The sequence below is a fragment of the Marmota monax genome, unplaced genomic scaffold, assembly GCF_021218885.2.
Source record: "Marmota monax isolate L192 unplaced genomic scaffold, Marmota_monax_Labrador192_F-V1.1 WCK01_AAM20220418_F8-fsc00165, whole genome shotgun sequence".
In the NCBI taxonomy this organism is placed as follows: Eukaryota; Metazoa; Chordata; class Mammalia; order Rodentia; family Sciuridae; genus Marmota; species Marmota monax.
In genome coordinates, this window is record NW_026693851.1 from 3,514,003 (window position 1) to 3,530,346 (window position 16,344).

Here is a 16,344-nt window from a genome sequence, read left to right on the forward strand (position 1 = left end):
AGAAGTGATTCAGGGCAGCTGGATTTCAGGGTGTTGGGTGTGGGAAGGGCAGTGGTCACCACATGAGGGAGACTAGATCAGGTAAGACCTGAACTTAAAAAGCCTGGTGTACCACAATAGATTATATTACTCTTATTTTTGCTGTGATTCATTTTAAGTAGTGAGTGTTGAAATATACTTTACTTTACAGTGGCTTCATTTCTACAAACGTATTATACCATAAGATTTTACAAAATAAATCACATTTTACATTTTGATTTCGATTATAAAGATGAATCTGCCTTGCAACTCCTGAGCATGTGTGTAGCCTGCAGAGAACTTTCCGTAGTTGTACAGTTTCAGCCTTGACAGGGTGGGAGAGGCACAAGACCCTGGCATCTTAGGTAGGTACTCAGACTATTCTATTTGGGGAGGAGGGGAAAAGGCAAAGCAAGGGAAAGAGATTTTTTTCTTTTTTTTCTTTTCTTTTTGTCAAGAGATAGAGAAAACTAAATACTATTATCAAAGCCATAAGTCTATTTATTTCTACATTTAAATCAGTTTGCTGCTGAGGCTTCCTTCTTTAGAACTTTTTTTTTTTTTTCATTTCCAAAAGAGTTCATTGTCCCTCTTCAACTCTCTCTTATGCAAAACATCTCTATCAGCATGGGCGATGACCCCATTACTCCCACTCTTTATAGTTTAAATAGATGACTCAGGCAGGATTTATCCATGGATTTTTCCGTGCTGTTTTGAGAAAGTACCAGTTTCAGACAAGCTATGGATGAGACTACCTGAATCGGTGGCCACAACATTCAACCTTGTTGGATTAAAAAATACAAGGGGGCCCAGATCCGGAAATGTGCCTACAGACATAGCCTGAAAAGAAATGTGCCAAAATAGAAACGGTCAGGTTAAAGTGAAAAAAACAATTTTAAAGGTTTCCTCTATTAGAATACCTAAAAGTGTTTAAAAGTATCAGAGGCTAAATACAAAGTAGCAATGTTTCACAAAAAAATTAGCATTTATGAATTAGACTTTTGCATGTACTTAATTCTGAAAGCAATATTTAATAGCTTAATTTATTATGGGTTACCATTGGCTAATAAGAATAAAATTAAATTCATTAAACCATGAAATTCAATTTAAATAGATCTTAAGATCTTCAAATTTGCATTTATACTAGAAAGGCCTTCTTAGCCAACAATTTCATATATTAGCATTATAACTCAAGGTTAAGGTCATAAGTTAGCTGTGGAAATTATCTAAATCACATGCCCATATGCTCTCTATACCTCGTCATCTTTCACTCTATATCTTAATTATGTGCTTATTTTTCTAGTTAATAGTTGTTTTCCAGACCTCAGGGCTGGGTCTTTATCAACCTGTCTTCATGCCTTTACTGGCTTAGCACAGTGTCCTCTTCAGAAGTACTACATGAGTCAAGCAGTCCAGATACGTTCAGGTTGAATTATCTTTTGCTAGTTTCCAGAGTCTTCTACCTTGAGAGATATACCAGGTATCTTCCCTTTGCTTTTCCATGTCTACTTTCCCCCTTCTTTCTATATTGCTCTCTGCCCTGGGTTCAGCTGAAAGGGTAGCCTGGGAGGCAGGAAAGGTGGGTCACTTCTCTTCTCAAAGCAGTTCTCTCTACATGGAGCTCCAAAGGACTTCCGGTGAGTGCCCCCTTCCCTCACCCATGCTGGCCTAGGGGAAGCAATGGCCCTTCCCCAGATAGGTTCTCCCCATACTGCCATAAAAGTTCCTTTGTTAAACCCTGCTCAAATAGCCTAAGTTGCGTGTGCTATTTATTTCTTGCTGGGACCTAGAGTGTTCAAATTACTGAGGAAAAAAAACATAATTCTTTTTAGCTGATTTTTAGTGGTGCATTTTAGTTGTACATAATAGTGAGATTCATTGTGGCAGATTTGTACATGCATATAACATAATTTGGTCAATTTTATTCCCTAGTGCCTTCCCATTCCTCCCTTCTCCTTCTCCCAGGTCCCCTTCCTCTACTCGACAAGTCTTCCTTTTATTTTCATGAGATCCCCTCTTTTTTCCCCCTTTCCTCCTTAGCTTCCACATACAAGAAAGAACATATGATTCTTGACTTTCTGAGTCTGGCTTATTTCACTTACCATAATGCTCTCAAGTTCATCCACCTTCCTGCAAAGACCTAATTTCACTCTTATGGCTGTTTAAAACTCCATTGTGTATATATACCATATTTTACTTATCCATTCATCTGTTAATGGACTCCTAGGCTGTTTCCATACCTTGTCTGTGGTGAATTGTGCTATTATAGGTATTATGTATTGCTAGAGTATGCTGACTTCAATGGTAAAATGAGGTCATATGGTGGTTCCATTACTACACTTTTGAGGAATCTTCATACCGATAATAATCTATAAATCTATAAAGTGGGAGGAAACACAAGCTGAGTTAAACAGGTTTTTCTTTACAGTATTTCTCAGAATCTTTCATGTGCATTATGAGAGAGCATGGGCAGCATCATTTCTCAAGCCGTGGAGCACATGTTATCACTGAGTACATGCTGCCATTCCTCGGGTCAGTTTGCAAAACCTTTTTCTCTGAGTAAGTGTTTCATTTCATCCTTCTCTTCTCCCTTAAGTACTTATTGAAAAAGTGAATAAATATTGACAACATTGGTCAGAACTCTTATGAGAAGTTTAAGAAAAGACACCAAAACCCCTTCTTGCTAATCTACTGGTGTCTGCATATGTCAGTCTCCAAAGACATGTGGGATGGAGTGGCAGGGGGTCAGCACTTCCTGCAAGTTCCAGTCTAAGGTGCTAGTAAAGTTCTACCTGGTTATTTGTTCAGAGGTCTTCTTTAAACCCTTAATCTTAGATTGGTTGTGGATGGAGTTTCTCCTCTGGTCTTTTTGCTCTGATTCCTGAACTAGCCAGGAATGGAAGAAGAAATGAGCAAGAAGGGAGAGAACAGCATTTATCAGGTGCTTACAACATTCCAAATATTACATTTGCTTCCTTCCTTTTTCTTAAGAAGCTCACATTCAAGTGGGAGAGAAAAGATATGAAGATAAGTATAATTAATGTAGTATAACTTAACATAACAAAATACTACTAATGCAATTAATAAAATGATTTTAGTCCATTTTTCCATTACTATGTTGAAATACCTGAGGCTGGGTGCTTTAGAAAGAAAAAAAAATGTTTATTTAGCTCATAGTTTTGTAAGTCCAAAATTGGGCAGCCTCATTGATTTGACCCATAGTGAGAGCCCCAGCTATCTAACTTCATGGTGTGTCAGGAGCCTCTGGACAGGAGCTCTGTACACAACTTTAAGTCCTGAGTAAAGAGGTACTCAACAGGTATTGCATCCTGAAATACAATTTGGACTTTATCTCAGCTCAGATAAAGAGGTGTAGCTCAGGAGTGGGTGTCACCCGGTGGGGTTGGATTACACCCCCTTGTTTGTTGTAACCCTACCCCTTGCCTCATTTGAATGGCTTATCCCCAATAAAATCCGGGTTCGAGGTGTGCTCCTTCTCTTTCTTGCCTGCCTTGCCCCCCTTGTGGGTGCTGTGGCTGAGGAGGGTTCACTAAACCCAAAGAAAAGGTACTTTCTATGTCTGTGTCTTTATTTAGTCCCCAAATTCACTTGGTCTGATACTGACTGGTTTAGTCGCGTGTCACAACAATGGTAGATGGCATCATGGCAAGAAACCAGAGAGCAGGGAGAACAACCTTTTGTAACAACCCTGTCTTGTGAACTAACCCGCCTACCGCAAGAACTACATTAATTCTTTCTGACGGCAGCAAGCCCATTGACTTAATTACATTGTAAGAAGCCCCATCTCTTGAAGCTTTCACTACCTCCCAACATCAATGCACTGGGCACCAAACTTCCAACCACCGAGCGCTGTGGGAACATACTTAAACCTATTCTAACCCCAGCAATAATTAATATGCAATGTAACACATGGCTGAGTACATGAAGAGCTTGTATCCTGGTATTTTAACATTGTTTCATCCTTCTGCTATGGGATATTATTAGCATTTGATTTCCTGTTGTACTGTGGAGTAAGCCTGAGGCCAGATTGAAACACTATTCATCTATCCCCTTGTCTGATGTAGAAAAATATACAGATTTTTGTAAGTAGCTGTAAGGAACTGTATGTTACTAGAGGGTGACAGGGAAATAAGCAGATAACTTAGAGAAAACTTTTTTTGTAATACTTCACAGTCTTTATTTATAGAAAAGGTTACAAAAGAGAGCGAATTTGCTTTCAGAATTGTCTTCCTTTGCCTCTGCACCCTTTTATTAAAAAACAATTAAAAAAAATAAGGCAGCAACTTCTGAGGAAATGGAATAGGCATACTTTTTCCTAATGTTCTGCTAAGTACAGCTAAAAACACTGAATATTATATTCCAAAAAAAAACAAAAAAAAAAACCATAAGAAGACCCTGAGAAGTGGAAAGAATAAGGCAGACCAGCTAAGCATTTGGGATTCAAGGAAGGGCATCTCACTGTGGGTCCCTGATTAGTTGACTGGGTTGTTTCTTTGCCCCTTGTATCTCAGACTTGGACCTGAAGAAGGCAACAACCCATTGCCAATCCACACAGGCAAAAAGCTCCTGCTTTCGAGGAAAAGGAAAAGGGCAGGCTAGCAGGAGGGACACATTTAGATAACAGTCACTGAACTTTAGCCAAACATGATAGGAGAAACCGTGGTACCACTGAGCCCCACACCAGCAAGGGCCTACAGGGAGCCTCAACTTCTAACCTTGAAAGGCAGTAACAAGATCCCTTAACCTTTCTGTCCACCCTCAAAACCAGGGTGATGTCAGAGAAGGTCAAGTAGGAGCTGATCTATCATCCCCGCCTGGTCGGATGAGCCTGTTAAGAGGCCCAAGTTTTTGATTCTGTGAATATTTCAATGAAATTGACAGAGGTTCCTTTAAATAGGGTGGAAATCATAATATAGAGTATATATATATATATATATATATATATCATATATATAATGCTTTAATCATTCACTTACTACTTTTCTTAAAATAGAGCTCTAAAAGCAAACTATTCATTTCAAAGTGATCATAAATAGTATATTTGTTGTTCAACTTAAGTTTTTTATATGCATCCTGTTTATGGGTTGCTGAGACATAATGGGTTAAAACACCTCTCCCTCTTTCCTCCAGGATAAAGGAAGCCTCATTGGAGACTTGGGACTTTCACCACCACTCAGGGGCAATAAGGTCACCTCCCCAACCCTATGGAGGCCATGTAGGGGGATTAACAATGCATCTCCCTACTTCTTCCAGTCAGGGAGATATCAGCAGAGGGCTAGTGGGGAACTAAAACTGTAATATCCAAAAAATCAAGGGACACCCTTACCCTACCTCACCTCAGGAAACCAAATGGAGACCCTGAACTGAAATAAGGAGGTAGCACATCCTTTCTTGATTGGAGTATTGTAAAAAAAAAATCCAATTTTATCAACTTGACCTATTTATATAGTCTTCTCAGTGGTTCTCTGAATATTGTGTTATGTATACATAACTTAACACAGTCTACTGTTGTCATCATTTCACCTGTTCAAGTGAAACATAGAAATCTTATCTGCCTTAAATCCTTTTACCTTCTCCCTTATGTCTTTCATATTTCCTTTACACACACACACACACACACACACACTGAATCATACCACATAGTATTATAATTTTGCTTCAACTATCAAGAAATATTTAGAAAATTCAATAGATGAAGGATATTTTATTGTATAGTATTTACCAATATTTTTGTTTACCATGTTCTTCCTGATATTCAAAAGTTTTTCTTTTACCATTTCCTTTCTTTTTAGAGAATTTCTGTGAGCCATTATTTAGGGTTGGTCCATTGGTGATGAATTTTCTTAGTTGTTGCTTTGGGCTGTGATAAGGCAGAGCATCATAGCAGGAGTGTGAGGCAGAGAAAAACTGATTACACACAGCCAGGGAGCAAACAGAAAAAGGAAGGAACTGGGGTCCCACAGTGCCTTTGAGGCCATGCCCCCAATAACCTAAAGCCCTCCCATGGGCCCTTCTCTCAAAGGTTCCACCGTCTCCCATTAGTGCCACTTGGGGACCAAGCCTTTAACACATGGGCCTTTGGGGGAACATTCAAGATCCAAAATGGAGCAGCCACAGATACAATAAAATGCGGCTGGGAGAGACCACAAAGCATATTCTCATTAAGCTAAAACTTAACTTGACACAGAATTGAGGCTGTCATACCCTCTTTAGGGAAAACTGCTGTTTGTTTATTTTTAAATGTGATTTAAAAAATACTTTGGTGAGTGGAGTTTGTTCTTCTTTGTTGACATTTACCTATAGAAAATGCTTTTTTTAACCACATAAATCTTTTATGCTATGGTTTTAGAATATGGATCTATTTAATATATACGTACTGAGAACTTGAATGCTAGCAGACTAGCAATACAGATAAACATGGCTTCTGACTGGCAGTAATCTTCCTCAGGGATACAGAAGGAGGAGTTGGAGTTATATGATTGGAGAAGGAGTCGTAATTTCATTGTTAACTAGCTGTATAAAAGTCACTTATACTTTCAAAGTCCCAGTTTCCCCACCTTCAAGCTGAGAATAATAACTCCTCATGCTATTTATTTTGAGAACCAAATTAGATAATATATGCATGTGATAGACTCTGTAACTTTGTAAGACACTATATAAATCCGAATGACTTTTGTGGTGGAGTCATGCCTTGATTTCTTTATATTCTCAAACCCTAGCACAAAGCCAGGAACATAGTAAGTATGGGCATCAATTGTTGGATATCTCCATAAATGAAATAGAAAAATACCTTTAGTAATATGGATCTTGTATGCAACTGAAGTATCAACAGACAATACTCATAAAAATGCATAAATAAGGGCTGGGGCTGTAGCTCAGGGATAGAGCACTTGCCTCATATGTGTGAGGCACTGGGCTTGATCTTCAGCATCACATAAAAATAAATACCAAAAAAAAAAGATACTGTGTTTATTCACAAACTAAAAAAGAATTTTTTAAAATGCATAAATCATATAATATACTTGAAAAGTCATGAATGTAGTGGAGGGGGTCAAAGCTGAGACAGGGGAACTGAGAGTCCTGGGGGCATGGATTGCAGTTTCTGAAGGGGAAGTCAGGCTTGTCTTATCGAAAAGATGATCTCTCTAATAAGAGACTTGGAGGAAGTGAGAGTGTTAGCGCTGAGAATATTTGGGGGATGAGAATAGCTAGTACATACACCCTGAGGTGGAGCTCTGCCTCTCTTCTTTGAGGAATTTCCTAGAGACTAATTGGGCAGGGAGAGAAGTAGAAAATGAGAACAGGGAGGTCAATGGAGAGGGTGAAGCAGGGTGGATCATGACTTGAGTGAATTGGAGGCCACTATAGAATTGTAAGGAGAGAAGTGACTTGATTCACAATTGAAAGGTATCACCAGCTGTTCTTTTGAAAACTGACAAAGGCAGAAGAGGGGGCAAAGGCAGAAAAAGAGAGACAGTTAGAAACTGTTGCAGTAATCCAGGCAAGAGATGACAGTGGCTTGCCTGATGGTGGTAGAACTGAAGATATAGAGAAGTGGCCAGATTCTGGAGATGTATTGAAAGGAAAAACAACAGGATTTTTCCTGACAGATTGATTATGGGGTATGGAAGAAAGGGAGGAACCCAGGGTGAGTCCAGTGTTTTTGTTGACAACTGAAAGCCTGGAGCTGCCAGCTGAGAAGGAGAAGCCTGTTGAAGGGGACTGTTTGGGGAAAAGATAAGGAATCCATGCTGGGAATATCAGGTTTGAAGTGTTCATTAAACCTCCCCAGAGGGTCATCAAAGATGCAGTTGTACATGAAACTTGGAAATTCAGGAAGGAGGTCTAGGTTGGAAATAAAAAGTTAGATTATTGGATACAGATGGTATTTAAAGCTGTGAGATTGGCTGAGATGACAGAGGGAATGAGAATACAGACAAGTCCAAGGGGTTAGTCTTGGAGTACTCCGATGCTACTTGAGAAGTTAAACAAAGAAGGAGGACCTTAAAGGAGATTGAGACCGAGTGAACAGGAAAATGTCAGAACATCAAAATCATGTGGCATCCTGGAATCCATGCGAACAAAGTATATTCAGGAAGAGTGATGGATTTGTCAAAGGCTTGAATTTGTCAAATGAAATAAGGACAAGGAATTGACCTTTCGATTTAGCAACGTAGAGTTTATCAGTGACCCTAACAAGAGCAGTTTCGATAGTGTGGAGGGTTCAAACTCCTGTTTAGATTGGGGTTAAGAGAGAACAGGAGGTCGGGAAATGGAGAAAATGATATCACTCTTTAAGGATGTTTACCATCAGAGGAAAGGAGAGAAATAATGATGATAGTTGGTGGGAAAAAATAACAGTACGTATGTGTGCTAGGGGGAATGGTCCCACAGGGATGGAAAAGTTGAAGATACAGGACAGAGAAGGATGAATGTCTCCTCAAGAAGGTGAGAAAGAATGGCATAGTACAAAAATACAAAGGATGACTGACTAAATAAGAGCATGAATCGTTCACTGAGAGGAACAAGTAGGAAGGCAGAGTTGGGTACAGACTCTGGGAAGTGGGAAATAGCAGCAGTTTCTTTCTGAAAATTTCAGTGTCATCAGTGACATAAACACAGTAATTCAGCAGAATGTGATGACAGGGTAAGAATGAAAGAAGTCTGAGGAAAAAAGAAGTAATTATCCAGGAAAGTGGAAGGGTAAATAAACTAAAGAAACATTTTATGATTGTTGGAATACATCCATGAATAAAACAAAAAAATGGTTCTTATGAATCCTGCATTTCAATAAATAATGGACATAATTGGTGCACTAAGAAAGCAGTGTAGAACCAATCAAGTTCATGGTAGGATTCCTCAGATGATTTTTTTTTTTTTTTTATCAAACACACTCTGCTGCATAGTAGAGGCTCATGGTAGTTGGGTAATGTGAAGTAGCCAGAGTTGTGGTTTTACTAGGCAAGGCTAACAGAGAGCGCAAGAAAGCTGTGGGTATTTGCAGGCTGAGTTATCCAGGAAGAGGGGATATGAAGTGGGTACGGAACAGTAAAAAGAGCAATGGATGGGAAGACGTATAAAATAATGAACATATTTAACTATCTGACATATTTAACCATCTTCTCCTTCCCCACTTCTCTGTTGAAGTTAATGTACTGGCTAGGAATATCACGTAGATTAGAATTTTACTTCTGCCATTTAAAAGATCTTTATTCTTTTTCCTTATTATTTTGTTTATCCCTGTCCAAAATACATTTTCTTGATTATTAGAATTTTTTAAGTCTTGGTATCCAGTAAGAGAAACGACTGCCTCCCTCAACCCTGTAATTTTTAAAAATAAAGGTGAAATAAAATTTCAGGGAAAAAACTGACAAAATTCATCAACAGCTAAATTCATCAACAGGAAATGCAAAAAAGTATTTTGGGGGTATACGAAAAATGATACAAGATAGTAAGAAGTTCTGAATTGTAGGAAGGAATAAAAAGCAAGAAAATGAGCATCAACTCATAAATTAGTAATATTCAAACAAGATTTATAAACATATAGAGAACATTAAAGATTTTGACAGCTATAGTGTAAAACTCAGCAGCATATAAATGAAGTTTAAGAGTTCTAAAATCTTTGCATTGTCCTAAAAGAAGAAAAAGTACAATGATTCATCAAAAATACATGCCATATCTCTAAGAAGGAGATAACTACTAAGTACATAACAAAGAACACATATTTAATAAAGGAAATCTAAATAATAAAAAAATATTCAATTTAAACTAGGCATGATGGTGCATGCCTGTAACCTCAGTGGCTATGGAGGCTGAGGCAGGAGGATTGCAAGTTTAAAGGCAGCTTCAGCCTCAGCGAGGCGCTAAGCAACTCACTGAGTTATTTCTAAATAAAATACAAAACAGGGCTAGGGATATTGCTCAGTGGTTGAGTGCCTCTGAGTTCAATGCCTGGTACCCCCCCCCCACACACACACACACCAAAAACAAATTCAATTTATCCAAAAGAAAAAAAAAGCAGATAGGAAAAGAAAGATGGAATGAGACAAATAGAAAAAGTAAGATGATAGATTAGAAAAGTAATTTCAGTTTCCAACCTCAATGCACAAGTATCTCATTATCCTTCCACAAAGAGAAAGTTTAAATTTCTTACAGCCTGCATATAATGGAAAATACTATTGATCATAGTGGTTTAAATAAAATAAAATTTTAAGCTTCTAATTGATAAATGAGTGAGTGATTGATGGGAATAGTCAGGCAAAATTGTTGCATTATTTTCAAATAAATATATAAAAGCTCCTGAGTTGGTTGTAATACAGGTAAACCAGTGCGGATCATAATCCTGACGGCCATAATGCTAAATGTTGAAATCCAAAGAATCACAATTGTGAAAGGGTAAATGCCAAATGTTGACATCCTGAAAGTCAGATTTTCTTTTAAGATTTTATTGTTGTTCTTTTCTTTTCCTTTCTCTTTCTTTCCTTCTTTCTTTCTTATTCTTCTTTTTTTTTTTTTTTTTTTAGTTTTCCCTTACAATTGTTGGCATCATTTCTTTACAATTCACTATGTTGTATATTTCATCTCATCATTTCCAGTATTAGAGTCATAAATTGTATAAAGATGTTCAGGGAGTTCAAATTCATTTTATGCATTTTTCTTACAAATTTGACTTTGAGAAAGTGCATTATCACAATGTTGACTCTGTATACATAAAACATTGAAATTTCTTCAGTAAATGAAATGTCTTTTTTGGACATTGTGAAAGATAAAATTTCTCAAGATCTTCGCATAGGCAGTCACCCATGTTTTTGATTGATTTTGTCCAAAGATTTGGGTTGTCTATTGTCACAATATTTTCATAGTAATAAAGCTGAGTGCACACAATTACCAATCACAGTGATAAGTGTTTATATATTTCAGTCATTAACATATTTCTTTATGAATATCGTTCTTCTGCTCACACTGTTATACCTATGTAACTGTCGTGGTATAGCTGAGTGTATGTGCTTGCAGAAATAGGTCATTGTTGCCTATTTTTTTTAAATTAAATAGCTGTACACAATACTTTCATTTTGTTTTTATTTGGTGCTGAGGATTGAACCCAGGGCCTCAAACGTGCTAGGCAAGTGCTCTATCGCTGAACCACAACCCCGGCCCTATTGTTGCCTATTTTATTGTGCTAAGTGTCCTGTGAAGTGATTTGCAGTGTTTTTAGACAGTTCTCAAATAAATCCCCTTTAAAATGTAAATAAATGTCTTTTAAAGAATTTTAAAATTATTTTTTACAAAATTATTCTATCAGAATTTTAGACTTACACTATCAGGAATTTTAATATTTTGACACAGCCATGTAGGCATGGCTTTTCTCTTCCTCCTTTTGTCTCTGATTCCCTCTTGACACGAGGCCTCCCTTCATCACTGTCCTCAGATATGTAAGAAATAAAAAATAAATAAATAAAATACAAAACTTCTTGTAAGAAAAAGCTTCTGAATTGATTCAGACAGATAAGCAAAGACACCTCACTGCTTATTGGTATTTTTATTTGTTTATGTTTTAGTTCAGTCTTCCTGAACCTTCAAGTATCTGCTTTTTACTCCTCCAAACCTTTTAATAGCAACTGAAGAACAGACATTATCCCCTTAAAATACTATTGAATTTTATAGAGTCCTCCTGTCACTATGAAGCTTTCTTTCAAACTAAACAATTCCAAATGCTTTAGTCTGAATCCCTTGAAATAATCTGAACGCACGTTAGATTCACAAAGGGGAAGCCCTTCTAGTGTATCAAATAAGAAACCTCATGGCTATGGTAGCTGGATAAGGAGAAAGAAATATTTTGAGGAAAAGTATTAAACTAAATTCATATGTATTATGTAACTCCAGAGCATGCATAGTTTGGGTCAACTTCCAGTACACTATTTCAAGTCAGTTTCATGGCTCAGGTGGCCAGCAGTGCCAGATGGAAATAACAGCCACATTCAGGTATGTACCAGAGCTGCTGGTTCCTCTTCCTGTTTTTCTTCATGGGCCTCTTCTGAATTTTTAACTATAGTTACCATTTATTAGATGCCTCCCATGTATGGAGTACTTTACACATATTATCTCTAATCCTATTACACCCCTATTTTATAGACTCAAAAAGACTGAATCAAGAATTAAATAACCAAGACAAAACAGGTAGTAAATGGCAGAGGTGAGATTTATACCAGTATCTGTCTGAAAACATCTGGAAACCCAAGAAAGCCATAGGACAGGCTATTTCCTTAATAAGACATAGTAAGAGCAAGGACCAGTAGTAAATCCAGCTGTCTGATTAGGAGGAAGGAAAGTCCTATTTGTTGAACTAGTATCATGTTTTAGGTACAGCACTTTTACCTAGTACTTAATTCATTTATTTCTAATTAGTTTGTTCTTAACTCATTTATTCCTCATAATAATCTGATAAGGGACATGTATTTATCCTCATTTTACACATGAGGAAACTGAGGCCTAAGGAAATGAGTAAAGTGTTCAAAATCACATAATTAATAAGATGTGAAGTTTGGAGTTTGAAACTCACTGGCTTCAAAGTCATGATGCCCTTTGCTCCCTGTTTTAAATTTCCTTTGGGGAAGAATAGGGAGATTAATCAGAAGAAATAAGAAACCACGTTCATATAGGAGCTTGGTGTAGAGATAATTTAGTATAGGGAGAGGTCTAGGATTAGCGCAGAGAGCCAGGGCACTGTACTGGGACTCTGGTTTATTGATGCAGTATCAGGCAGGACTTAAACACCCTTGCATCTGTTTCTTCAAATGTAAAGAACGTGGGTTTTTAATTACTCGATCACCTAAGTCCTTTCCAGCCCTTAAATTCCATGTCTCAAGTACTAAGGGAACACTGTGTTCCATTTCATTAAAGAGCGTAAGGTGACATTTCCTGTCCTGTCTTGATTACCTCTCACCATCCCTGGAGTTGGTTTTGAGTTTGGTGCCACTATCAGAACTAGGGATGCAGAAGTGGAAATTGAGCCCAGTGCGCTCTCTGCGTTCTCGCGCCCTTATGATGGCTGAGAGTCTGGAAACTGTCCCCACGTGGGTTTAAAGGAAAAAAAAAAAAAAAAAAAAAAAGCCTAGTGTTAAGAGAGTGACAGTCACTTGCAGGGGCTTGGGTGGACTGCTGGGCAAGGTTCTCAGCGGAACACGCTGGCTTATCGGCCGCAGCTGGTGCGGCTGGGCCGGGGCTGGCGGCTAGCCCAGGTGGGCGGCAGCGGTGGCCCGGCGCCCCCGGCGGCGAGGGCGGCGCGCTGGGCCCCTCGCGCTTTCCTGGCCGGTGAAACGAGCCCGGCGGGCGGCCGGAGCTGCTCCTGCGGGCCCGGGCCCTAGCCCCCGCGGTAGCGGGAGGCAGCGGGAGGCGTCGCTGGGGCAGGACGCGTGTGGGGGGCAGGGACGAAGCCGCAGCGAGCAAAGTCCAGGTCCCGGGTCCCCAGAGCCCGCACGCTCCGCGGCTCTGCCAGAAACGCGCGAGATCCCAGGTGAAGGAGGAGGGAGATAATGGGGACTGTGGGCGCGGGCGGTGCAGTGGGACTTCCACCTGGAGCCTCCGGCCCAGACCCGTGCTCCCGCTCAGGGGCCTCCCGCCTGGGGTCGCGAGGAGGCTGGTGGTCCCCTCAGAGCTGGGCCGGGTGCACTTGGACCTGAGGCTGTGGTTTCTTCCCAGGCTGAGATGGATCTTGAGGCAGCAAGAAACGGAACAGCTCGGCGCCCCAGGACAGTGGAGGGCGACTTTGAATTGGGCAGCAGCAGGTACATCACCAGTGGCCATCGGCTTTTCCGTTACATGTGAATCAGCAGGGCAAATTCAGTCCTAGAAAGAAGTTGAGAAAAGTGGTTGATGCCTTTGGCCTTTGAGGAGGCTTCTTTGGAAGGTTTTGTCTGAGGTTCTGACCTTGAAGCAGAAGTTTCAAGTGGCCTCAGGAATGTCACTGAGGCTCCTTTTGGAACAGGCTCAGAAAGAAGAGTTGTCTTCCTCTGTGCCAGGGTGATTCAATGAATATTGGTGGCGCATAGCATTTTTTGTGTTACTTAATTCTTAAACTTTTACAGATAACTTTCATTATGTCTCATATGATTATTCATGCTTCTAGAGCATCAGACATCTGCTGTTGACAGTTGTGCTTTTTGAATAAGGGGATTGAAGCAAAATTTCTTCCATGTTATTTCTCTTCCTCCTTGTCTCATTCCTCCCCCTCCTCCCATCCTAGGCTTTTTCAGTACTTCTCCTTTCTGGGAGGTGAGATGGGGAGGGTAAACTTGAGCAGCCTTATTCTTCGGTAACCTTGTGCTTCCAAATCAGTTTTTTGTTCAAGTGCAAAGGAAAACCTCAGCACTTCCATTCCTCGTGGGTCTTTCTCCAACTCCATCTGGGTTGGTTCCCCAGCCCCTTATTAAGCACACTTTACAGGCTTTGGTAGGGACAGAAGAGCCGGTCAATGGTGTGTTTCTGTTTCCTCTTTCACTGTGGGAACAGTGAATCATTTTCATCTTTAGCCTCAAATAGTTTATGAGGCTGCTGCAGTCTCTTAGTTCACACCGGGCCACCCAGAACTAATTGACCTGTGTCATGGAGTTATCACCCAGAGGAACAAATTTATCAGGTTCTGTAGTTGGTCCTCAAGCTGCAAGGGGCCTGATTAGCTAACTGAAAATATGCCTATCTGATACTTAAACTGAAGCATTATTTTGGTCTATTAACTTGTTTGGACAGTGACTTGCTCTGTTCCTTCTAAGTACTATGGTATTTATTCACAGAAATTTTAATTTTTGCCATATAGAATTGGAAAAATAGGTAGATAGTATTACTTCTAGTAGAAAAATGAGGTTTTTATCATCTGGCAATTTAGGCTGGGAATGACTATGAATCTATTAATAGATGGTATTTTCATGAAGAAGGCTATTTATGTATTGCACTGGCTGAACATTTGATGAGTGCAAAAAGGAGCTCTCCCTGTAAAAGGTGTGAGAATACTCTGGAACCCAGGGAAATCCTCAGCAGAGAGGCTTATAGCTTTCTCTTAGAAAGAAGGAAACCACTCAAATGAGAAATGCATAAAGTTAAGAATAAGTTAAGGTTCTGAGGTTATGAAATATCACTGGTATTACTTTTTATAAAAGCAGACTAAAGCTTATACATTCAAAGGAAGGTAAGGACACTTCAGTTATCTAGAGCAAAGTGAGGGTTAGTTGTATGCTTGTCCCAGTCATGCTGCCAACAGCCCCTGGCATTCTTTTGAATATATTTAGTGGCAGATGCTCCATCCAGTGATAGCAGTAAATATCATAAATACATAATTTGGGATCAAGTCTTATGAATAAAATTTTATCACCCATTAGAGAAATGTTTCAGGTTAAAAAAAAAAACTCCAGCTAATGTTAGAATTAATGAATACTTTGAAAAAGTATTAATAAACATTAAGAAAATTAGGAGCACAAAGCAGAAGTACTTTGCAATTTTAAGTAGAACTTATTTTGAGTATTTTAAAAATATGTTTGTGATGTGCTGGGGATTAAACCCAGGACCTTGCACATGCCAGGTAAGTGCCCTACCACTGAGCTAAACCCTAGTCCAGGTCTTATTTTGAAGGCCATGTTTGAGCAAAGACTGGAAAGAAATGAGAGGAAAGAGCTGTGTGAGTATCTGAAGGGAGAGCCTTCCTGGCAGGGTAACTGACAATGCAAAGTCCCTGAGATGGGAACATGTTTGGAGTGTTCATGTAGCAGCAGAGAGGCTGGAGTGGCAGTGAGAGGTGTGGTCAGAAAGGTAACAAGGAAATGTCATGTGGGGCCTTAGAGGCCAACATAAGGATTTTGATTTCTAATCTGAGAAAAATGGGATCCATTGTAAGTTTTTGAGCAGAAACGTAACAGTATATGATGATATGAATTTTTAAATAATGGTTACCAGTTGAGGCAGACTGAAGCAGGCATATTGAAGGTGGAGTGACTAAGTGGGAGGCAAGGGGATAGCAAGAAAAATGGGGAGAAATTATTAAATTCTAGCTATATTTTAAATGTAGAATGAATAGGACTTCTTGACACCACTCTCTGAAAACCTCCATGAGAATGGTCTTTATTATTTTTAGATCAACGTGTACTTTGTTTTAGGAGAAAAATTGATTTGGCAGATATTATTAACATATTCTTCCCTCTGTTGTAGGCTCTGTAACATAGACAACTATTTCTCTTTATCCATATGTCCTTGTAGTACCTTGGACAGTTACTTTTGCACTTGGCGGCTGCCTTACAGGGTTTGTTTAATTGGGTAATT

The 16,344-nt window shown here is 39.3% G+C and overlaps 1 protein-coding gene across 2 annotated transcripts in view; it reads left to right on the forward strand.

Moving 5' to 3' along the window:
* Nucleotides 1-13,356: 13,356 nt before the first annotated feature.
* Nucleotides 13,357-16,344, forward strand: part of Abcb4 (ATP binding cassette subfamily B member 4) — a 77,732-nt gene continuing 74,744 nt past the window's right edge. For both annotated transcript variants that reach the window (XM_046462459.2, XM_046462460.2), the window contains exons 1-2: nt 13,357-13,552; nt 13,738-13,823. In XM_046462459.2, the coding sequence (XP_046318415.1) occupies nt 13,744-13,823 (80 nt within the window). In that variant the 5' untranslated portion in view covers nt 13,357-13,552; nt 13,738-13,743. The remainder of the gene's footprint in view (nt 13,553-13,737; nt 13,824-16,344) is intronic.